The sequence below is a fragment of the Chlorocebus sabaeus genome, chromosome X (assembly GCF_047675955.1).
Source record: "Chlorocebus sabaeus isolate Y175 chromosome X, mChlSab1.0.hap1, whole genome shotgun sequence".
Classification (NCBI taxonomy): Eukaryota; Metazoa; Chordata; class Mammalia; order Primates; family Cercopithecidae; genus Chlorocebus; species Chlorocebus sabaeus.
In genome coordinates this window covers 30,456,549-30,481,884 of record NC_132933.1, presented here as the reverse complement: position 1 = coordinate 30,481,884, position 25,336 = coordinate 30,456,549, and the positions used below count along the sequence as shown (strand labels likewise).

At 41.7% G+C, this 25,336-nt stretch overlaps 1 protein-coding gene across 5 annotated transcripts in view; it reads left to right on the top strand.

Annotated features, from left to right (window-relative positions):
• Positions 1–4,731: 4,731 nt before the first annotated feature.
• GRIA3 (glutamate ionotropic receptor AMPA type subunit 3) overlaps positions 4,732–25,336 on the top strand; it is a 315,236-nt gene continuing 294,631 nt past the window's right edge. For 2 of the 5 annotated variants that reach the window (XR_005237492.2, XM_008019473.3), the window contains exons 1-2: positions 5,019–5,422; positions 6,615–6,773. Coding sequence is in view for 4 of the 5 variants with exons in the window: in XM_008019473.3 (XP_008017664.3) it covers positions 5,314–5,422; positions 6,615–6,773 (268 nt within the window). In the remaining variant the exon portion in view is untranslated. The other 3 variants (XM_008019472.3, XM_008019471.3, XM_008019475.3) reach the window with 3 other exon arrangements.

Sequence of the window (25,336 nt, the reverse complement as noted above, 5' to 3'; positions counted from 1 at the left end):
CAGGGATGTCAGTGGTTATTGTGATTGTTTCCCAACCTCCATATCTCTCTCCCTCATTGTGTATCAATCATGTAATTTAGTGGTGGTGGGAAGACTGACCCTACATTAAACTGCACAGATGGGTCGTAATCCTGGTCTCCTATGTCATGGCTACTGGTTCAGGTAATTCAGGCCTAAGCATGGCATTACATGGACACAAGATTGGATCACAAATAGTCATATGATTCACTGCCAACTAATACAAGATGATGTGACATAGATATGAAGCCAAGAAATCCTATAGCCATTTTGACATCTTGAGGGAAGCAGAAAGGAGAGAGGAAAAGAAATTAGGTTTTTGATGAAATTGTTGAACTACTGAGTCTAATGAATTCTCAAGTCAGCCATACCTTTGGCCCTTCCAGTTATGTGAGACAATGTGTCTCCCTTAGTATTTATATCAGTTTTAGTGGATTCGTTCTTGTCTGCAGCATGAAGTATTCTAACTGATATCAGACCATTCAAAGTATGGTCACTAACCCTGAGGGTGCTTAAAGAAGGTGGTGTGAAAGTGTTTAGTCCAGAGAGGAAGGTGTTGGGAGAGAGGTACAAAAAATACCAGGCCATCTCCAATTAATTCCTCCTCCAAATGGCTCCTGGGGATGTCTTCAGAGAATACATGGAGTTCTAAACACCCTCATCATGTATAAAAAGCAAGATAATCTGAAAATAATTTAGGACAAACAATTGTTCCCATGGCCACTGCTTGCTTGGTATAACTGTCTCCTTCTAGACGTTTCAGTGGATCAATTTCTGGGCATATTAAATCCAAATTAATAAGGTTTTTCCTCTGACTCATAGACACACTTCCAACAGAAGCAGCTCCAGCTAGGCCTGTGTCTGAAATTTTAGCTTCTCAGGGATGTAGATGTATTAAACAACATGGAGGCCAACACTTAGATAGAAGATTTCCACAGAGGTTTCTGGAGCGGTGATACAATGGAGAAAATAGAACTATAGATAAGTAGGTCAGAGGACCTAAGCTTTCTTAGAAGTCAAACCCAACCTGAATCTCCAGATATGGCTAAACTCTCTATTCTTCCCAAATAATCTGGAAGTGGCAGTACAAAAGATGGTCACAAAGAATCTGTTGTATCTAGCTTAGTTCCTTTATTAGAGTCTAGGCTAAAGTTTGGACAGTTTTTCTAACCCCAAAAAAACTCACCTCATGGAATCATAGGATGATCAAACATAAAAGCAAGAAGGGTGCTTAGAAATCACTTTGTTCTATCTTGTGTTTGTAGGGGTTTGGGATAAGGGAAGTACCTTGTTTCAGATATTTAAACACCATCCTCTGTGCTGCCATAGTACCTGGTGCTTACCATTTTCAGAGCACTTGCCACATTGCATTGTCATTGCCAGTGAATACATCTACTCCTCCTTTGAACTTGAAATTCATGAAAAGCAAAAACTGTTTCTTGCTTCCTTATATTCCTGGTACTTAGCAAAGTTTGCCATATAGCAGGTGGTCAATAAATGTTTGTTGAAGAAATCAAAGTATCAAGTCAAATGGTTAGGAAATTATGCTCCCATTAGGCAAAGGATATAGTATCTTGGTTTCATTTTCTTTGAAGGGTATAGCAGTTTCCTTCCAATGAAATAGGATGATTTCTGTTGTTGTTTTCCTGATTTTTATAAAGTTAGCAAGTATGAGGCTCAATGTATGGTGTAGATCCGCTCTTAGAATTCTACTGGCCAACAGTTCTCTATGCTTATCCAAGTGCACCTCTCAAGCCTGAAACAAGCACAAAGCTCATGAAGAGAAGTACACTATTTACTTTTTGATAAAAACTGCAATGGTTATTTTCTTGCTATTTAAACTATATCATAGAGCTCATTTAAAAGTACAAAACGTAGGGACTAAGACTAGGAGGTAATCCTAAATTCAGTAGGGATACTCTTAACCACAGAGGGAGAGCTAGGTTTGGGGCTTTGTTGGCAACTTCTGGTGGCTACGATGCTGCTAGTATAATATCTAACCCCTCGTTGGAAAATCAGAGTTGAAGTTTATAAAGTGTCTCCCTGCTCTTTTGGGTGAGGGATTGGTTGCTAAAGAATCTGCATGTATTATACAGGCTTTTCAACCAACAGCAATATGCTTAGTCTACCACTGTGCCCCTGCTGGCACAGATGAGACTAGTCCAACTCTGCCAACAGCTGCCACTTACAGCTAAAAATTGAAAGAGTGGCAGCAGATAAAAGAGAGGGGGAAAAGGTATTGGGCAGGGGAGGATGAAAATGGAAGGGATGGGTGGCATTTATATTCATGACTTCAGTGGAGAGTTTTCAAGTGCATAGCCACCAAAATATTTTTCTGCCTCTCATCTTTAGTTACTGACCCACCCTCATCACTCTTCAAGCCAAATGACAGTGAAGATGGCCACAGATCTTGTTCTTCCACCTCCTCTTACAGCTGACCAAGCATGGGTGGGGACCTGGCTACTTTCAGGAGTGAAGTGAGACATGCTGAAAGTCACTTTCCCCTGGTACAAAATATATTGTTCACTCACATGAAATCAAAACTAAAACCTCCTCATTAAAGTTATTCCTTTGGGACAAGGCATTGAAGGTTCCTATTAAAATGCAACTGTGTTATCTAAAAGGAGAAACACCTAGTGCCTGGCAAAGAGTAGAGGTTCTTTAAATGTGGCATTTTTAATATTAAATTTTCACTGCCTGCCATTAGAACCTTGGTAAAGATTGTCTCCTGGGCCTTTTGAGGAGCTACAATGGAAAGATTTTAATGTGGAACATTGGCTTAGACTTGATAGCAGAGTCTGAAGTTATGTGGAATATAAGGAGAGAGGAAGATGACAGCATGAGGAAACTTGGGGGACAAGAGGGCACTTTTAGCAGGTGAGAAAGAGGGAAGGGAGTTTGCAAATTAACATTTATTGATTTTTCTCTGAGGCAGGCACTGAATTAGATGCTTTCATATCAATTATCTTACTTAATTTTCACAATTGCCTTATAAAGAAAGATATTCATATTCCCATTTTGAAGATTAGAGAACTGGGGTTCAAATTAACAAAGTTGTTCAAGGTCACACACTGCCTGTATGTGATGGGACTTAGACTTGACCCTGGACATGTGTGCCTCCTAAGCCCATATTCCTGAACAATGCTATGTCCCTGTCTACATTTGGCAGGGGGTGACCAACCTTATCTCTGCTACCCGCTTTGCCCTAATGCTTCTTCCACTGAAAAGATGAGTCTCCTCAGACTCTCATGTTTCTCCTTCACTCCTGTCCATGAAATAGCAAAATGGAGACAAAAGATTTCTATGGGTGGTGGGTGGGAGGAAACTATGCATTATCAGAATGAATAGAAATTCGGGAAGGGCCTAGAACAATTTTTCTGATTTGAAGCCATTTTGTTCCATTGTTCCAGGCTCCAGCCTAAGTCTTGCCAAATCCAAAGTTCTAGAGTAATTGATATACTAGCTGCGCTCCAGGGTCCTTCTATCCCCTGTATATTCCCAATTGTATCCCCAATGTATATCAGTTCGCTTTACACTGGCAGGAAAGTTCATGTTCCACTTAGACCAGCAGGAGAGGATATGAAAAGGAAAATAGCAGGTGTGGGGAGGATAAAACCCATGCCTTCTACAGTAACTGTAAAGTAAAAGTGAAAAACGTAAGAGACAAAGAGGATTCTTTTTCCTCATTGCAGGAGAAAGGGGCTAGGGAGAGGGGTCGATAGCCCAGGAGGTTCATCCGCAACATGCTATGGAAAAGGCCACCTGTCACTGAAATCCGGTCGGTACTGTAGGACTTCATATGTTCTTTGCTCACCTTAGAGCAGAGGGGAAGAAGAGTCAGAAAGAATTGATAACCTCTGAGGTCATCACTCAGGGACCTAGGCTGCTAAGTCCAGAGGCAACACCAAGGGAGCAATGCAGCTAGGTACAGTTTGCTCCAACCTCAACTTTCAATCCCCACCCCCAGACCAGCTCATTCCCACACCTCCCTCCTCCTTGGTCAGTGAGCCTGAGCGTCCTTTTCATTAACCTTTTAGTTACTACCTCCACGCACATACTTTTTCCTACGCCCTCCAAAGAAGTCAGCCCCATACTGCCCATCACTGCCCAGCACCACCCATCCCATGCCCCCGCAAGCCGGCCCCAGCACTAGTTTAAGGGGAGGGACACGCCTCCCAAAGCCGCGGGGATGGGGGTGGGGGTTGCTCACTCGCCCTCGGATCTCTGCTGTAAAAGCGGAGCGGCAGAGACCGGGCATGCGCAGCATCTTTGGGCGCATTGTGATGGGAACTGCTTCTCTGAGTCTCTACAAAGACTCTGGAGTAACCACTAATGGCCCTCCTAAGGCCCCCTTTCTTTAAGACAGACACACAAACACAAAGGCAATGCAGCTTTCTTTTTTTTTTTTTTTTTTTTTTTTTTTTTTGAGGGGTGGGAGGAAGTTGCAGCTTAAAAGGTTGATCCACGTTAGGAGTGGTGTATTTCTATTGATCCCATCTTCCGTGTTGACAAATGCCAGCGCCTAGGCTTTGCAGTCCGGGGCTGCAGTTTGCAGTAGAGCTAAGCGGTGTGCGGCTTTAATTCCACGTCAGATCAACTTTGATCAATATCCCCCTACCGGCCCAATTGGAAGAGCCCAATTCACCGGCACTGAGCCTTTTCGCTCTTTCCTTCCCCCTCCCTTCCCCCCCCCCGCTTTAGACCTACCATCTTTTGCGGGGGGGACGCGGGGAGAGTCTCAGATTGTCTTGATAATTTATTCTTTCATTCTCTTTCTTTTGCTTCTCTATTTTTGTTTTTCAGTGTTTTGCTTGTTTTGTTCTGTGTTTTAGGTTTTTATTCCCTCTCTCTCTCTCTCTCTCTCTCTCTCTCTCTCTCTCTCTCTCTCTTTCATCATAGGGAGAGGAATCGCTTTGGCAAACCCAGCTTGCAGCCAATGAACCCGCCTTCCAGATTGGTGTGAAGACAGAAGTGAGGTGGGGGGAAGGGAGGGGGTGTGAGAGATCCTGGGAGTGAGAGGGAGAGAGAGGGAGCAAGAAAGGAAGAGAGAGAGAGCGAGAGAGAGAGAGCGAATAAGAGAGAGAGTAAGAGAGAGAGAGAAGAAGAAAAGGAAGAAGAGGAGGCGGCGACAGCGGAGGAGGAGGAGGACTAGTGTGGGGTGGAAAGGAAGAGTGAGCGAGAGCAAGTTAAGGGGAGGGGGTGTAAGAGCCAACGAATTCTTTTTCTTTTTCTATTATTATTTTGACGACTCCTGAGTTGCGCCCATGCTCTTGTCAGCTTCGTTTTAGGCGTAGCATGGCCAGGCAGAAGAAAATGGGGCAAAACGTGCTCCGGGCGGTCTTCTTTTTAGTCCTGGGGCTTTTGGGTCATTCTCACGGAGGATTCCCCAACACCATCAGCATAGGTAAGCGCAAGCGAGCCAGTCGGTCGGTCCAGGATCTCCCTCACCCGAGACCACTGCCCTGGCAGGGCTTTTGCTGCGGTGGGTCCCTGTCTTGTATGGCCTGGGAACTGGGACTGGGGCCGGGGACCCGGCAGAGATGGTGCGGGGCGGGGGGCGGGGCGGGGGGAATCTGAGCCTCAAAGAGGTGGCTGGTCTGAAGAACCTCTGGGACAAGAGAGGGGTCTCCTGGGGATAGTGGGGGTAAAATGCTAGGTTTTCCGAGCTGAGAGGAGCACCGGAGGCGAGCAGGAGGCTGGGATGCTGCAAGGGGGTGAAGAGTCGAGGTTTTTCAGCTCGCTGCTCTGGACTTTGCCATGGCGTGCGTGCAGCTCCTGGAAGTTGTCCCAGGGTGATGCTGACTGTCTGGCCGCGCCAGGGCGCATAACCCGGGCCCGGGGTGCTCAGTCCAGGGTCTCCGGCTGTCGGGAGACAGGCTGGTGCTGGGGGAGGTGGAGCCCACTTTGGATCTCCCAGACCCGGGCAGCAGCCGGAGTCGGTGGTGGATGGGGTAGGAGGCGGAGGTGAGACAAGGGGGTTAGACAAGGAGCTGAGCGGGCAAGCGGCGAAGTCACGCAGACCACGAATTCATGAATTGCCGCTGTGTCTGTCTGGAGTCCGGCTTCTGGGCTCCTGGAGGGAGTTATTTTGGCTTCTGTCTGTATTTACAAGTCTAGAAGTTAGAATTTTTGCCATTACTGAACCAGCCCCCTGTATTGTCACGGGTGAGGGTGGCTGTGGGGAACGGGTTGGGGTAGCAGGGGGAACAATATTGTTTTTCTTCCCAACCTTTCCCTTCACACAAGGAAAAGATGACCAGCTGTGCGGATGGGGGGGCGTGGGGGGCGACTAGAAAAAAAAGAAGGCTTCCGCCTAAGAAAGAACCAAGTCTCACTCTTGGTTCCATCGTCCTAACCCAAAACAGCCCCCTCTTCTCCCTTCTCTCTAGCCTCTTCTTTTCAGTCTAGAAAATCCAGGTTTCTCTTGGCCAAAATCTGAGTTCACAAGTCTTGAAAGACACACAGGTTGAATAGCAATCCTCAATCCCATATCCCAGTAGCATTGAGAGGTATCCGGTATCTATATTGTTCCCCAATTTCTAAATGGCCCTAGGGTGGGGGAACACAAGCCAAATCTCCGTTCCCTTTGCTTATAGGTGGACTTTTCATGAGAAACACAGTGCAGGAGCACAGCGCTTTCCGCTTTGCCGTGCAGTTATACAACACCAACCAGAACACCACCGAGAAGCCCTTCCATTTGAATTACCATGTAGATCACTTGGATTCCTCCAATAGTTTTTCTGTGACAAATGCTTGTAAGTAGATCTGCTTTTCCTCCCTTTGGGACATTGGGGACCTCATTTGCATCTTTCTTGTGGCACTTAGGGTCTGTGTGTGTGCTGGGAGATGACTGCCTCAGTAGATATTTTAGGGGCTCTGATCCATCCGGTTTCATGCTGCATAAATCAATTCCAAAGGATACTGCTGAGGGGCTTAAGACAGTAGGAAAAACTCAAGACAGTGGGCAAAAGTCTGCTCCAAATAGTGTTTGATGCAAAAGTTTCATTTTCCTCCCTGCTAACCTAGTGTGTTCCTTCTCCAACACTCTCTCTCTCTCTCTTTTTTTTTTTAACTGGGGAAAAAAAAGAAAGAAAAAAATAGCATGGTTGTTCAGAGAAATTTCTTCAGATGAGATTAAAAAAAGAATCAGCAGCTTCTTGATTGAGTCAATTCAGGATGTACATCACTTGACTGTTAAAGCTAGTGCCTGGCTGTAGGAACGAGCTGAATTTGACAATTGCCTAATGTGTAGGAAGCAAATATGAGAAATTCTGCAAACAAGTGACCTTGAGGGGCAGAACAAGCTGGGTTCCCTGGCCTCTTTCTGTCCTCAAATATTACCTTACTTACTGAGAGAGCTCTGATAGGAACTGATAAGACTACAAACTGATTGCAAGTGATGAATGCCTAGCGAACTGAGGGGAAGGGAGAAAATGGTGATCAGGTGATGATTTGGAAAACTAGTTCTGCCTCCCCTAGTGTTGTTCACCCCCATGATCGTTAAGGACAACACAGTTCTTAATTTAGAGCAAGGAGGGGGCAGGAGGAGAGGAGGCTTGGAGCAGGAAAACTGAATATGGAAAGAGAAGTAATTCAGCCCCAAAGCCGGTTCTGAAATCCTTAGCTGTACCCCGTGATTATTCCTCTGAAAAGGGGACATTTTGTAAAATACAACCAAAGGAACTTAAATGGCTAATAGCCTGTTGGACATATGGTTTTACTTGAATGGAATGTTTCGTGAGAAAGACTGAGAATTCTTCATGTAAGCTTATTTCACTAAAAGTTTTCACAACAATGAGGCTGAATATGGTATAAAATATGCTTTGCTTTTATGGCTGATGTAGTTTGGAATTTGGGTTTTTTTTCCTTTCTCTTCCAAGGGAGAAATGATGTTTATGTTTGGATGGGTGAAACTTTGTGTATGACTTTCTTTAAATCCTTCTGCCTCAAAGGATACATGGTTTCCAGAAACCATCGAAAGAGTCTCTCTCCAAGGGCACAGATTCCTTGGCTTTGAAGACTTGGGCCAAGGGGTTGGGGGGGTGATATACTCTGAAAGAAATATGACAGTTATCAGCTTTAAGAAAATTTTAGCTGAAGATACAGATCCTTATATGAACATGTTCTGAGATACTCCATATTTGACTTTCTTTGGCTTTCTGACATTGACAAAAATAGGAATTTATTAATTCCAGCTAAGTGTGAAAGTTACGAAATATCTGTCTATACTTTGCATCTTATTTTGGTAATCCCAGCCTGTCTCCACAGCATTTACAACACACATCTGACTCTTAATCCTGCAGCACTGTGATCTTGTCAAGAGGCTGAATCTCAAATGCAGCTTCCTAAATATCAATTAGAACAGATTTAAAACTAAATACATTAAACTACCAGGGTTTATTATCATTAATAACAAATAATATTTATTTCAACTCCCTTCAGTGTCTTTTCACTGATGAGAACTGGGATAAGAGAACCATTTGGTTTCTCAGAAATGATTGATTTCCAAGGTTTTTGGTCCTGTTCTTATGGTCAAACCAGATTGACACCCACCAGCCCTAGACTATCGGAACCCCACTCAAGAAGCAATCAGAAATGATTCTTGCCATGTGAAAATCTCAGGTTTAGGAAAAGGCAATAAGTCATCCATATTGGTATTGAGTTGCCTTATTGCCTTACCTCTCAGGGCAATAAGAGAACAACCATGGGAAAGGAAAAGAAACTGATGAAAATCCCTCACCGTAAATTCATAGCATTTCCACTTACAAGGCTGGGTTGTGGTTAGGGGCTTGAGAGTTTGGGAGAAGGAGTGTGACTCACTGGGCAACAAGAAAAAAAACGAAAACATGACCTTGCCCTTAGTTATGTCAAATACACATGAATGCATGCACAGACATACGCAGGAAAAACAGCTAGAAAAACCAGTGTTGTGTATCTAGCTGCCTGTTGCTTTCTCTGAAGACAGAGGAGGAAAGCTGTCATCTTCTCTGGTCCCTGAAACAGACATCTCTGAATGTCACAATCATTGAATGGGGGCCAGAACTCAAAGCTGTCTCCAGGCAGCTGCTGCCTGGTAGCTTAGTATGAGAAAGATGACTCGTCTAACCATAGTCTTTGAATGCAGAAACCAATGATTTCAAGGGGCCAAAGAAGCCCTGGAGGTGTTTCTCATTTCTGCCCCTGGCTTTGATTGTTCTTTTTCTTGTGGAAGTGGAGATCAAATATTTCCAACTGGCACAAAATTCTAGTTCAGTGCTGGAACCTGACAGGTGACCCCCAGGTTCCACTCCTCCACTTGATCGCCCTGATTGTGCAAAGAAAAACCTCTGTATCCTCTGGCCTGCCCTTCTCTGGAGACCTAGGGAGAATTCCAGAAAACCACAGATGAGTCTCAATCTGGCCAACCACCTCTCCTATCTGGTTCAATATGGAATGGGCTGCAAAAATTAAGGAAACTTTCCCTTATTCCTAGGCAAAATTCCTAGTTTCAACTTTCCTTAGCACTAGAATTGATCTCTTCTCATGATCTTTCCTGCACCCTCAATCCTGAGGCAGGCACACACTTTCTAGGGTGTAGGTGTGCAGGTAAACGAATATACAAAGAATAAACAAAGGGTAATTCCTTCATTTTTGTGTCCCTGTTCTCTGTTCTCCCTCTGCATTACCCACCCCTACAACCTCTGACAACCTATTTGAAAAGTTTCCTTGTGATGAATCCCAGGCATCAGTTATTTAAAGACTTTTCTTCATCAGAAACCAATTCTTTTGCACAACCCCCAAGAGGTTTGCTTAAGACAGACTCCAACTTTATTCCATGTCTTACAAGGCCAATAAGAGCCGCACTGGCTTTGAAAGGTGGTTAATTTGGGATCTCAGCTCAGAGATGGATTGAAGTTTATCTAAGAGACTCACCTGATTTGAAGCACATGTTCCCATTTCATGGGAATTTATAGAGTTTGCTGCCTTACTTTTTAACTTAGCTAGATAACCCCAGAACCAAGAATGGTGTGAATATTTTGACTTCAGGATACATACATTCATAGACACACAATCAGTATATATGAAAAGAGATGTATACACATGTAAGTTACACGTTTGTTCTTTAGAAAACAGATTTGATAGTCCTAAGGCTTTGGGGGCAGGGATATGGAAACACCAAGGGATTGATGTGTCCCATTGTGTGGCTTTGCTGTCCTGGTTCCTCAGGAAACGTCACCGATTCCCTTCAAGTCCCCTCCTGTGTCTTGCTGCTGTGCACTTGTAGTGCACTCCACACTACACCGCCCCAGCCTCTGCAGTGTCAGCTCATTAGCACACAGATCTCATATTCCCTCTCCGCACTGTCATTGCAAAAATTGCTGTTGTACACCTTTACAGCCAACAAATGTGCTTGTGGATTACGCACTGTTTGCAAGAAGCAGGGAAAAGGCAAATGTAACCTTAAAGGTTATTCACCACGGAATTGTGCTGTAAATGCATTGGCTTAAATAAAAATCTGTTGATGGAGGCACAATGGTGATGGTGGGATTGAGAATAGGACTTAAGAGTGCAGGCTCTAATGGAGTCCCAAGTAAAATTCCTTTTGCTGGCTAAACCTAACCCATCAGATGCAAATTTTTATTCCATTACTTTTTTTCAAGCCATTTGAAATATACCTGCTGAGAACATACTCCTTTTATAACTGAGCGTGTTTCACTACCAAATATACTTAGCTGAGACAGGTTTCTTTCTCTTTCCTACAGAGTCACAATCTAATTATCTAATTATTCTAATTGCCAAAATCAATTTAACTATTTATGTCCATTTGGGAAGGAAATGTCTCCCTTGATCCTATTCTTTGCAGTTTGGTGGGTTTCGTTTTGTCTTGGTTTGGCTTTGGTGTCTGTCCTTTCCATGTAAGATTTGGAAACCAGGTGAAGACTCCTGGGATCAAGATCAAGGCTCCTTCCTTTAAACAGATTTTGCCATACTACCCAACATTGACTGCTCTGGCTCCACTCCCTCCCTCACTCCCCCTCTTCCCTGCCTTTGTGCCTTTGCTGCTCTCCCTCTCTCCTCTGTCTGCTGGTCAGCCTTCAGTAAGCTTGCCGGCTTAGCTCACTTCTCAGCCCGTCTGGCTTAGCCCCCTAAAGCACAAAGACGTTGCCTTAGTGGTGCCAGTCAAAAATTTAAGTTATCTTTTTACAAGGTTTATTATGGTTTTTAAAATTTATTTTTCACAGGGCGGGGGAGGGAAGAAGCTGATGCTGTTCATTTGGGCCATAAAAATAGATGGCAATCAGCAAGCTGTAAAGGTGAGCTTCCTGTAAAGTGTATTACCTCCCCTAGAAGGCAGCTTCCTATTGATCTACTAAATCAGGGGGGAGAGCAGCAAGAAGGATTTGAAGGAAAGGAATAAGGGGAATTATTTTGTTCCCCATCTACATTTACTGCAAAATGGGCCATGGTTTTTCTTCCTCTCTGCAATTTTAACTTTTTTCCCTAAAATGAAACTAGTTTTTCACATTTTCCTACTTCTGCCCCTACAGAGGTAATTTCCTTAATTCTGCATTTCCCTCCCTAGTCCCTAAGATTGAGTGATAATAGTGGAGGATCGGTGAGCTTTTTGTTATGTTTTTGGCTCCTGATGTATTTTTAAATTTCATTGTTATGGGTAGTCAGAGGTGATTGGCTGGTTTCATTTTAACAGATTGAAAAATAAATGACGCTCCTGAGGCATCATTATTTGTCTTCCTTTGTGGATAAGAGATTTGTCATTTTTATACAGTTGGTTTAAGGATTAAATGATGGCATAGATTTTAAGAGAGGGTCAGAATTTTAGAAGATAGAATTCCATAACTTTGGGGGAGACTAATAAACATGCTTATCCAGATGATTTCCCTATCAACGTCTTAGATAGAGACTGCAAAACAAATTTGAAGGACCTTTCATAAAACCATCTATCTTCAATGAAGGTCAAGCAAATAATCTGTATACTTTACCTGCTCCATTAAAAAATCAAGTTTTGACTTTATTCCTTTGGCTTTGTTATTTTGAGTCTTAGTAGATACAATATCCACAGGAGGGTGCAATTAAAACCCCAGGTGGGGGTGATAGGTATTCTTTAGCAGCACTGTGGGAGTTGTGCAGACAAAAGGAATTCCCTCCAGCTTGGTAGTTGCTCAGAAACTGTCTGGGCTCCAGATACAGAGCTACAGATAGCCTCAACCTGTGTGGGATGAGCCTTGAGCTAAGGCAGCAGCTCCTAAAAAGGGTCAGTCCTTGCCAAAGGTTAACATGGACAGAAATTGTCTTCCCCATATTTCTACGTCTTCTATTGCCATTATTTTCTTCTCTTGCTCTATCCGTCCAGTTTGTCTAACTCCCTTTTGCTGGTCTCTAACTGCCTACTCACTGACCAGCCCCTGATTCTGGCATCCCATCCACACTAAACTTACCTAGGAACTATTTTCTACCCTAGACTTTTCCAGACCTAATTCCCAGACCTTCTCCTTCTCCACCAGAATATCTCTATTCTTGGTCCATCCTCCAAGGATGTAGAATGCAGTAGGGCCTGCACTCTACTTTGGGGGTGACAGCTTTATATCTAATATAGGTATATATTTCATACATATGAAAGTGTCAGATAAATGGTAAAGGGTTAATATATGTAACAGGGGGAGTATTTGCTTTAAATCTAGGGACTATGGGAAACATACTGCCTCAATTTCAAGGAAAGATACTTAAATAGGAGTGTTTCTGGGTATTATTCACAGAGTGACTGTCCACTCTACCCAAACTAAAGGTCAGCTGGTTTTGGTCATAGAAGACTTTTACAGGCCAAAGTACAAGTCTAACTGCACATAGTAGGTTGGGTGTAAGTACACCCGAGGCATAGGCAGGTTCAACTTCTTCATGTTGAATCTAAAAGCCTTTGGGGGTAATTTGGGAAGCTGCTAAAGTTCATAGGTATTTATTTTATTAAAGAGGCTGTTGTGGAGTCTGAACCTGCCTATGTGGGCACTGTCAGGAGATGCACTGGCACAGAAGGAAGGTTATAGGAGAGGATAAGGGTGGGAGAGAAGCTGTGTTTCCAGCTGTAAGTTTCCTTTCCCTGGGATGGTATGTGGAATGCCATGTTTAAGAGGTAACATCTGTCTCACAGTCACTAAATGGTACCTCTGGAGGTATTTGGAAGCATAGTTAAGCAGTATCTCCTCCTCCCTCCATCCTTCCCTTACCTTGTCTCAAACATACACTCTGGCCTCCCTCCCAGTGGAAATAACCAGCATAGTCTCTTCTGGATTTCCAGTTGGTCATTGGTCACAGAAGTGTTTACATCCCATGCTCTATCTGGACCTCCCTGTTCCTCAGTTCCCAACTGTCACTGGCTTCTTAAGCAATTATCCTCAACACAACCATCATTTGGAGGGTGCAGGGGAACAAGGATAAGAATAAGGAGAGGAAACACAGCTGGTAATGATCCCTCAACCCTATGAGGCACAATTCAGTGTAGAACAGCACTTCTTAATTTTTCATGTGCACACCAATGACGTAGGAATCTTGCTAAAACAAAGATTCTGATTCACTAGGTCTGTGATGGTGCCCAAGAATTTGCATTTTTAGTAAGCTCCCAGGTGATGCCAATGCTTCTGGTCCTGGAACCACACTTTTAGTAAGAAGAGCCCAGAGCAAGGAGACTGTGATCATTAAAGGAAAAGGCTCTCGCAGACAAGCTCTTATCCATGTTTGTATCTTCTTGCCCTCCAAAGAAGGTTCTGCAAGAGACACATTTGGCTCATTCTTACTCAAGTATGTATCTGTCACATTCCCAAGAAGCCCGTGTCTATTTCAGCCAGGTCTGTAGATGGCATTACTAGATATCTGATGATAGCATTTAGAGTTGTTTTATTGTAGGGATGTGGAGTGGGGACTGAAAGGCAGGTTCAGAGAGGAAGTAGATCATGAGCCCGGGTGACAGTGTCTTGGCTTCTTGCCACACCCCAAAGTGCCCCTTTTAGAAACAACCTGCTCAAGAGAGCGAAGGTTGGCATGCAGTTCCAACTCCCTTTCCACTTTGCTTCTCTGGGTCAAGGCATGCCAGAAGGAGGCATGTAACATCTGCTCCTCAGCTGTCTGACTTCCCTTAAACAGGGTTAGAAACAAGAAGTACAACACAACCTGAATTCTCTCTGGTTCCCTAAGAGACTGAAAAATTTACTCCATTTTCAAGGCCTGTGCCAGGCACACATTGATGGGAAAGAAGGGAAGTAATGTCACTTTCTAGCAGACCTGTGTTGAGAACTGCTCCAGGGAAGTCATTAAAAACTTACCCAGTGTCATTTGAGTACCGCAAAATAGCAAAATTCCCCGGAAAAATTGCCCCCCAACAGTGTGCCATTAGTCTGAAATTCCACAAATTCGTTTATTTGTATTACTGCACTGAAAGCCTGTGCCAAAATGCAAGTGTGCTATCTGGAAGGGAATAAATTAAATCCTTATCAGTCATTAATACTTCAACCAGAATTCTCTGTTCAGATTACCACTTGTTACCTTGCAGGATCCTCCAAGGGGGCTTTCCAAGACAGATAAATTAAACAAGATACCTGCCCAAGGAAGTGAGGCACCAAATGGACTGTGGGCATTCAGAGGGGCGCTGGTAGACTCTTGAGGATAAGGAAGATTCCCTCAAATACACTTCACTTATTTTTCAACATTTGACCTTCTCATGGATAAATTCTGGTACTTTATTCACTAAGATTTTAGTTATCTTTAACTATTTTAGTTGCCTTTGACTGAAGTCGTACCCTTCTGATGGTAGTGGGCCTGCTGCCTGTTCTGTGTGTGGTGTTTGCTGCAATAGGTGATTTCAGCTTTAGGATTTTCCACAGTTACTGTGGAAATTTTTCAGAGATAAAATCAGTTTGTGATGAGGGGTGGTGAGAATTTTTTTTAAGGTTTTAAAAATTGTTGTGATCAAAAATAATTCCCTCTCAATTATCCATGATTGGATGAACTACCTTGCCAGTTATTCATTGCAACCAGGGCCCTCATCTTTGTAGCTCCCCAGAAAGGGGTCAAACCACAGGCGATAAATGAGATGGGAAGGGGTCAGGACCCAGCTCACAGAGGGGTAAGTTCATGGGTGTGGGTACAGGTCTTTGTGTAGGTGAACACCCTTGTACAATTAAGATCAGAAAGGCCATTAATGTCCAAAGTCAGTCAGAACCTGTTACACATTCTCAAATATCCTAGTACGTCATTGCAGTTTCCAAAGCTCCTTGTTCATTTAACAGTGTTTCTTGAATTGGGCCACTTGCTTCAGAATCACCAGAGATGCTTATTAAATATGAATTCCTGGGTCATACCCTAGATTTATTGAATCAGAAAATATCAACATAAGCATTTTACCAAGGTCTATGGGCGATACTAAATGCACACTTTGTTTAGGAATCATAGGTTTAAAAAGCCCCAGAACTACAGAGATATACAGGTTCAGATTGGATATTTATTGAATACCCACTGAGCACCAGGTATTATGCCAGGCACTTTCACATATGTTACTTCTCTATGTAACTGAGGTGCTATTGGCCTATGCAAGCATTAGAGAATTTGGCTTTCAGGCTGGAAATCTAAGACTTGGAAGAACTAAGAGACTAACCTCAAGTCATAGTCTCTGAGAGAAATAAAACAAAATGCTCTTTGAGATGGTAAGTAGAGACAAAGGAATTATTTTCATTTTGACAATGCTTCTTCCTTTCTTTGCTTATTAGCTAATGATTTGTCCTCAGACATGCTCTGAACTAGATGTCATGGCAAATGCCAACCCACTTATTAAAAATAAATGTATTACAATCAGTTCATATAGCAATCAATATGCCCTCTTCCCCATCCTTGCTATCAACAAATTTAAAACCAGAGCTAAAATAATAACAGCTACCATTTATTAAACCCGTACCACATGGAAGGCACTCTGCTAAGCATTTTACATGCTTTATCTCATGGAATCATCACAATATTGCCACAAGCGAGGAACTCTCATCCCCATTTTCTAAAAGAGGAATCATAGGTAGTTCAAAATGTATAAGCAACTAGCTCAAGGTCACACAACTAGCTAAGTAGTAGAGCCAGGATTCGACCTGAGATCTTCCTGTCTCTAGAGCCTGAATCAATTTCAACTTGGGTTGAAATTTCAAATGCATATAGGGGCTATGCTGACCACATAAATGTGGTGGGTAATTGGACCAGGTGTGTTATAATAGGGGCCTATGGCAATCCAGAGAGTCCATGCTTCTGCCTGAAGACATTCAAATTCAATTTTCTTAAACCACTATGGGACAAACAAAGTGCCTGCGACAGGACCTAGAGGGACTGGGAGTGGAAAGTCCACGTTTCTGACCTCTGCACTATACTATACACCTCCTTTTAGCAGCTAGGTTACTGGTTGAGGGAAGTTCTATTAACTGGTAGTTATAATTACTGAGAACAGCAGAGAGAAAAGCTCTTCTCAGTAAAAACTCTATTTTGACTTTCTTCTTATAGTGTGCCATCAAAGTATCTCAATATGGTAGAATTTTTTTCTCCTTTGTGGAAATACTTGTGGTCCCATGTACATATACTGTATATCTAGTAGCTTTTCATGACTGAGTGCCAGCTTGACTCTAACTAACCTTCCCCCAGGCAATGCGGAGGCCCTCAGCAAGGTCAGAATGCTGGCACAAGGTCATTAATAAGTGCTCAGCAGATCAGAAGAGGTACATCACCATTGGCGGGGGGAGGGCTGTGCTTTGGGACAACTTCTTAGGTTCTAGAACATGCAAACCCCAGGCCCACAACTGGGAGGCCACTGGGTCAAGTAAGGCTATGTCAACAGTCACTCAAGGTAGGAACTTCCCATATACTCTGAGAAAGAGGCTCATCAACTTTAGACCAGGGTCTAAAATAGAGATTTAATAGTTGTCTGGAGTTGTAAACTAACCTAACCCAATCTGGTCATTCACAATCATTAGGTACTTTTTGTTGGATGTTAATAGCCTGCCATAGTTAAAGTGAAGCTATAGATCTTCTCCCCATTAACCTCACTACCAGCTATAACAGCAAGACTCAGACAATATTCTACTTCTCATTAAAATAATAGCAAATAGACATAAAATAATTGGATATCCTGTTCTGTAGACTCAGTCAAGTTCAGCTACCTTTGCTTCTAGGTGGTCCAACAGCACCTTGCATGAAGGTTTACTTGAGGTACACAAGACAACATTCTAGTAGCAGGATTCTGCTAACCAAAAGTCCCCATCAGTGGCTGTCCACAAGACAATTTACAAATTGAACCTACAGTACCATTTTCTCTAAGGGATAATATTATAGAGTTTATTAGATGCTTATATTTTCTTTATGCTAATTTGGGAACTCCTCTACCATATTTCTAGCCAGTCTACATATGTTGAACACTATTAATTTCACCAACAAGAAGTTTAATATTAATTAACAAAGCCTCTGGTGCTCATTGGAGGTAAACTCCTAAGGTGATTATTAGAATCATTTCTTGATTAGAATTCTTTAAATGCTGAATAACTATTCCTTGTCTATGTATTTCCAAATGAGGGTAACTGACCACCCCTACGGTATAGATTAAGACTAAGTGACCCATATATACACTACACAATTTATGTTGAAGTCTTATGAAATAAACTATAGGTAACAGAACATTTGAGATACCATGTTTCCTATGGCCTTGGAAAACAATAAAAGTTGTAAGAGCAATAGGAGGGCGGTGGGATGAAAAATGAGACAGAACATAGGAGATCTGAGTTCCAGTCTCAGCTCTGATATCCACTGCCTGGATGACCTTGGGTAAATCACACCTATCTCTGGCTCTAGTTTTTATCATTTGTAAACTAGGGAGGTTCTTCTGGATGATGTTTGTGACTTCCATCTTTGACATTCTATTGGCCGGGCGTCATAGCTCATGCCTCTAATCCCAGCACTCTGGGAGACCAAGGTCGGAGGATCACCTGAGGTCAGGAATTCAAGATCAGTCTGGCCAACACTGTAAAACCCCATCTCTACTAAAAATACAAAACTTAGCCAGGCGTGGTGGTGTGTGCCTGTAGTCCCAGCTACTCAGGAGTCTGAGGCAGGAAATCACTTGAACCCAGGAGACGGAGGTTGCAGTGAGCTGAGATCGTGCCACTGCACTCCAGACTGGGACACAGCGAGACTCCATCTCAAAAAAAAAAAAGACATTCTGTCATTAATTTTTGTCCAATTCTTACCATCTCATTTCATTTCTTACTGAGAAAAGACCATCCAAAATGAAGTGCCTCAAATTCTATATCTAGAAATTCCTCTTCATATTCATCTACTCTCTGCCTTTATGAGAGCCTGTGATAAAAAATATTGAATCCTTGAAATCAATGGTTAGTATTTCAGCCAGTTGTGGCTTATCCTTGCACATCCCAACTCTTCCACTTACTAGCTGTGAGACCTTGCGCAAGTTACTTAACTTCATTGTACCGCAGATTCACCAGTTATAAAGTGGTGATAATAATAGTTCTTACCTCATAGGATTGCTGAGACTTTTAAATAAAATAATTCACAAATGCATGTAAAGCACTTAGATCAGTGCCAGGGCCATCAGTGAGCTTTCTTCATGGGCCCTGGAATCAAGAGCCCAAGAGAGGCCCTCCATACTGTTCATTCTCCTCTGGAGCAGGCACTGCCCTGGCACACAAATGGCACATACCTATTTCTAGCAGTTGATAATCCTTTTAGTCTCTTGCCATTCATATGATGAAAGCTCAACAGAGATGCATTTCTGGAACATCTCTGGGTCTAGGCAATTTTTCCACTAAATATCACAGCCTCTTGCAAGCATTCAGTATACTTTCTGCAAGAGCTACTAAATGCATTTTAATCTTGGCTCTGTTACTAGCCATATGACTGTGAGCAAATTACAGAACCTCTGTTAGCCTCAGTTCCGTCATCTGTTTAATGAGAATAAATATAATAGTAACTATATTATAAAGTTGTTGTGAAGATTGGGATCATCCACGTAAAATATTGACCATAATGTCTAACATATGCATTCAACATATAAACACAGAGTACCGAAGTGGTTGGTAAGGAATAGAATTAGTCAGAACCAAACTGTGGAAGATATTCTTCCCATCTGTAACTATCCCCAAAGCCCTTCAAACTAACCTGTATGCCCTGTGAATCTGTAGCTGAAAAGAAGCTGAATGAGATCACCTTTGAATACCCACAATGCTGCCTTGGGCATAAGAGGTTTGCTTGGGGACAAAAAAAAAAAAAAAAAAAGTGGAGAAAGAATTTACTTGATACCTAAAAAAAAACCAGGGCACACATACCACTAAGCCTAATAATGCCACCACTAAGCGAAATTGTCCAGAAGGACATGATCCCTTCTGATATTTTTTTTTTCTCTAAACTGGATATGATTTGGATAAAGCAGCATGGATAGTAATATGATAACCTTAGCACTTGCTGGCTCTAAGGAAAGAATAATCTTTCTTCAAATGTGACCTCTATTTTAATGTGTTTAAAGTGGGAGAGTGGAAGAGTGGATCCCAGATCCTGGATCCTGATCCTGCACTCAGACTAGGAAAAATGTAGTTCCAACTGGGCTCTCCCAGCCATGAGTTTTCTGAGTTTTTAAAATTAAGGCTGATGTGTGAGTGGAAGTTAAGAATGTATAAGTTTGAGTGGATGTATTTTTTTCTTTTGATGGTGCTTGCCTAAATCAGATTGAAAATAGCAAAGGAAGGAGATATGGAAAAGATTAAAAGAGAAATTTTGCTAATGTGATTTTCCAGCATTGTAGTCTCTAGTCTCTTCAGAGCAAAGTTTAACTAACTGATTCTATAAGCACAGATTCATGAGAAAGGATCCTGCTAAGGACCATCAGGCTTTTTATTCTTTAATTTTTTTTTTTCTCCCGTCTCTTCTATATTCTGTATCTAACAGCATGCTGTATCCAGCAGGCCAAAACCTGGGTTATGACCAAAGGCAATTTTTAGCCACTTCATTTCCCAGTATACCCATAATCCATGAGTATCATCTCCTCTTCTCATTTCCTATTCAAGCCTATCCCTATATTTTCATGTGGAATCACTGATCTTTTTTCAGATGAAGAAACTGAAGAGGAGGAACAGAGATGCTCAGTGACTAGCCCAAGGTTACGCAGCTAATTGATAACTGAGCTGATGTTGTAATGCAGGTTTTCCAACTTTTGGCAGTTCTCTAAGATGTCTTCCCAACATAATCCTTATTCTCTTAGCTTTCACTGCTGCACAATGACATATATAAAAATGACAACACTGTCAGTTTTAAATAGGTGGCAGAGAGGAAGAATAAATCCACAGCAAGTTAATTAGAAATACAGTAAAACATGAGTTTCAGGCGCCACAATTAATCGTATCTTCCATTTAGTGCTTCCAATGTTAACCTGTCATAATTTACCACACTCTGATATATAGTCAAAAATGAGCAAAACAAAGTCTTGAAGTCCTCTTATAGATCACAGGCCGTTTGAGCTGGATCAAATCATTTTAATCTAATTACTTCATTTTCTGGATGAGGAAAATAAGAATAAGAAAGGAGAAGAGATTTGCCAAAGGTGATGCAGCTCACTAGTAGCAGAAGTAAGTTGAGGATCTAGACTAACAGATTCTCAGAGTGGGGTCTTTTCCACCATGTTTTGCAGCCTTATCAGCAGAAAACTGTACTAAAGTAACACCACAGGTTTATTACTTTACTACCTTCTGTTATCTCTTTTTCTCTAATTGTCTAATAGAATTGTCTAATTCTCTTATTCTCTAGTAAGTCATATTACCCCTACCTGATTTTTTTAATGTGGAAAATGTTTTTATGATTATAGAAGTTAAAATGTAAAATTAATTTCTGCTAATTGTCAACAAACAAAAAACTTCAAAAATATAGAGAAGGAAAATTACCCAGGTAAATTTAAAATCACCCAAAATTAAGTTTTAACATGTGTTCAGATTTGTATCCTGCCTTTTTACTTTATATTATATTGGAAGCATTTGTCCAGACTCTTTGAGTGTTCTTTAAAATTTTGATTTTTAATATTTGTGTTACTGTATCACAGTTATTTTATGACACATATGTACATACAAAACCATTACCCTGCGTACATATATTTATATATCTTATATATATACATATAAGTCCTATTATATATGTAAGCCCATATATATATATACACACACACACACACACACACACACACACACACAACCATTATACAACTTTATGCATTGAGGTGGATTCTCAATTCACTAAGGCTTACAATTATACCTCAACTTCCTCTAATACCTACATTCTATCACAGATCTGAACACACAGTAAATATGTAATAAATATTTGCTGACTTTTAGCTGTTCTGGTCTTTTTTGGGATGATCATTATTCCTCCACCAGGTAGAGCAACCAAAGTGAGAACTTGACTTTCCATCCTCTTTAAAGCACATGTTATATAACTCAACAGGCAGTATAGCAATGGTGGTTATGATCAGAAGCCAGACTTTCTGAGTTCAAATCCTGGATCTATCTCTTTCTTGTTGTAGAGCCTTGGGTGAGGAGCTCAATCCCTCTAAACCTCAGTTTTTCTTTCTGACAAATGGAGGAAATGTTAGTATCTACTGTAGTAAAAATTAAAAAATAAAATATGTGGAAAGTGAACACTCAACAAATAGTAGTTGCCATTATGTTACATTTGCCAAAGGGGAATAAAGCACCAGATATGGAGTCAAAAAACTTGAGTTCTTGTTCCATCTCTGCTATTATCTAGCCCTATGGCCTTGCATGAGTTATTTTAGTAGTCCGTGTCTCAGTTTCTTCATCTACAAAATGGAGATAGCAATTATTGAGCTGTATAGCTTATAGGGATGTTATGAAGATCAAATGAGAGAATAAATGTGAAAGCCCTTTGAAAACTATGAAGTAAAGTATAATTGTTAAGTATATAAAGGTAGATGTAACATGATTGTTGTATGGTAGGACTGGAGATGCAGAGGGTGCCAGAGACTAGGCTGAATACAGTGAGCCTGGGAAGATATTTTTAAAATAAAATTCTTTGTATTGGAAATATAGACTGTTACAGACAGAAGGGACCTTAGCGATCATCTAGTCCGTCATCTTAATGTTATATTTAAGAAAAAAGATTCAAAGAGGAGAGAGCTCAAAGTCACAAAGCCAGTCCAGAAATGAAACTAGAATTCATGTCTCTTGATTTCCCAAACACATTCCTAAAGCAATCACTGCAGATCCTTATTTGTTGACCTTCATCAAAAAAAAAAAAAAAAAGTAGTAACAAAAAAAAAAAAATTACAGTTGTGGCATCCATGTTGGTAGTAACTGATTATTTGGGGTTTTATCACAAGGATAAGCCACATATAGCATAGCTTTGTTGTATTTTTACCAACTTCATTCCAGGTGAGGGAAAGTAAAGGTGCAGGAAGGTGATGGGTAGGGGGAGGATTCAGTCAGGGCGAATGACCTCAGACTTGGCCAGATTCCCAAGAGATTGCTGTCATCCCCAGCAATGACCACTGCAGCACATGGTCTTTCTTTGATTATTAATATCTATCTTTGCAGTCAGTCCTCAGTTATGTGTTTTTGGAAAACTTGGTATAGTAGATGAAATTATCAGTTGCTTAAAAATACAATTGCCAATTGTTTGATTCAAGTAAATTGATTACAGTCAGAGGACTATTCATTTTATGCTGGCATGCATACAGCCCACGTCAGGCAAGGGCTGCATCACCGATGGCAGCTCAGATACCACTGCATTCCCTGAATTATATCCCGTCAGGTACTCAGTAAATATATGTGTAGGATACTTTCATCTTTACATTTTTTTAGCTGAGATGAGAGCACATAAACATTTCTATCTGACAACCTTTTCAACTTCAACAGCACAGAAGGTTATTTTTAAAAGAAACAAGAAAGGAGTTTTTCAATAGCAAGCTCCAAAGGTGACTAAAAATGCCATCCAACAAGGCAGACCATTAAGAAATGTAGTGTGAAATGTGTTAATACAATAAACTCAAATGTGGTCTCACTAGTCTTAGCTCCCCAGAATTTTGGCTGCCTTCCCCAGCTGCCACTGTGGCCTGGACAGTGTACATCAAGATTCACCCTCTTCCCTCAATCTTGAAGTGCCCCCTTTCCGCCTTTCAGCTGAAGGAGACCTATGGCCAGAAGCAGCTTGCCCTCACCTTGTCATCCCCACAGCTCCTGCTGAAAGGGACTATCTGCCTTGGCCAGGAAGCATCAGGGAAAACAATTGGACAGCTCTGTCATGCTGCAAAGATCATGGGCTGCTGCACCTAAAATGTTCACCAGGAGGGGCCCGCCAAAATTGGGCCTCTTGTGTCTGGAGTAAGTGCCCATAGTTTGAAATCAGCAAAGTGGAAGGAAAGGGGAAAGAATCTTGTTCACCAAGTCCTGTTATGCCACAAAAAAGATCTCCCCACTCTGGAAGCTTGAAAGGAACAAATTCCGGGCAAGTCAAAGTCAAGCCTACTTTACACAGTGGGAAGGAAACATACGGAATCCCCTAGCCCAGAGTTGGTGCCAGCTGAAAATATAAATACTGTCAGATAAGGTTCAACACATGTATGACTGTTAAGGCAATGATAGGTTATTAAAGGAAACGAGGCTGTTTGGGGACATGTTAAATCTCTGAGCTCAAAATTAGTGAGGACAAGCAGATCCTCTGACAGCCTCAGTGAATGAGTCCTGAAGATATACATGATCTCAGAACTGTGACTGTGTTCTCCAATTGAGCTTGGAAAAAATAAAGATGTGGTATTTAGGGCTTCTTGGCTCAAACTGAGATGCTAAAATCTCTGGTTTGCTCAGAGTTAAATTCTTCAATACATATAAGGGAAGTAATGCGTTATGGGGAAAAAAAAAAAAAAAAAAAAAAAACCCTAGATTCCTCCGTTTGCCCTGCTGCTACTAACTTGCTATGAGACTGTCCCTTATTTAGGCCTCACCTTTTCCCATTTGTAAAATAAGGGAATTAGATTAGGTGACTTCCAAGGTCCTTTCTAGCTTCAACTACGTTTAATTCGAATGATATTATGGGGTTCCCTTGAAGGGTTTGGAGCAGGAGAGATCCTGCATCTTTCCTTGCCCTCCCTTGCTCAGGAACTCAGAGTCTTCAAGATGTTTGAAAGATGCCCCTGATTCTACCAAGATGTTTCCTTCAAGTCTGGCCTCCACAGCAGACGTCCATGCTCTGAAATTTATATCTCATGGCCTATTCCCTGACTCCTCAAGCTCCCAATTGCCTTGTAAAGAGGTAGAACTGGTTAGATACAGGGGTTTGTTTTGTTCAGTGTGATAGCAAGGTTGGAGAAAGTTTGGGCTCCAATATTAGAGGCAGCATTGTATGGGCTTTAAAGCTAGAGCTAGCCCGGGTTAGAATTCTGGTTCTGCCACTTCTGTGCTCATCTATAGAACTTATCTCATCTATAGAATTACAGTGATAATACTGTCTTCCCTCTAGGGCGATTGTCAGGATTAAATGACAGAATTCGTATCAAATCCTCAGCATAATGCCTGTCATAAAGTAAATGCTGCCATCTTTTTCTGTTCTCCACTAAATAGATGTTGAGTTAAAAATTAAAACCAATAAATCAATAAATATTGAGCTAATAATCAAGGCTCAACTTTTAAGTTGTGGCAAATTATTTGGAGTCTCAGGGCCCCCATGTTTTGATAGCTATAATGGCATATTTACAATTTATCAGGGGCATTCTGGAAACTGCACAAGCCAATGAGAGAACTATTTCTGGTGGATAGCATTTAATTTTGCAGTAACCCTGCAAATCACACTACTTAGACGAGTGCTACTTTGACCATCTCATGGAACCAGTGCAGCCTGTGGGGATCCTGCAGGGAGGCTGACAGAAAGGGAAGTTCCAAAAGGTGACCCCTTGATGTGGCTCATCCATTCATAGTGCTGAGCAATATTTTACCTTTCCTGTTCAAAGTGTTACAGGTGAACTGTAAGATGAGAATAAGATCACAAGTCAGCACTACCTCCTCCCTTCTTGAGTTCTCAACTGACTAAGCATCATGGAGAGAGAACAAAGAAAGAAGTTCAGCCTGGGTGTGTGAAGCTGTAAAGTTGCAGGTTGAGGCCAAACCTATTTTAGAGACAAAAGGAACTGCCCTCTGAAGATAAAATAAAAAGATGAAGCTGAGACGGGACAGGATCAAAGTTGACTAAATATCAAGAGAGGTTAATAAAGGAACATTAATTTATTCCTCAAATCCTATGTTCA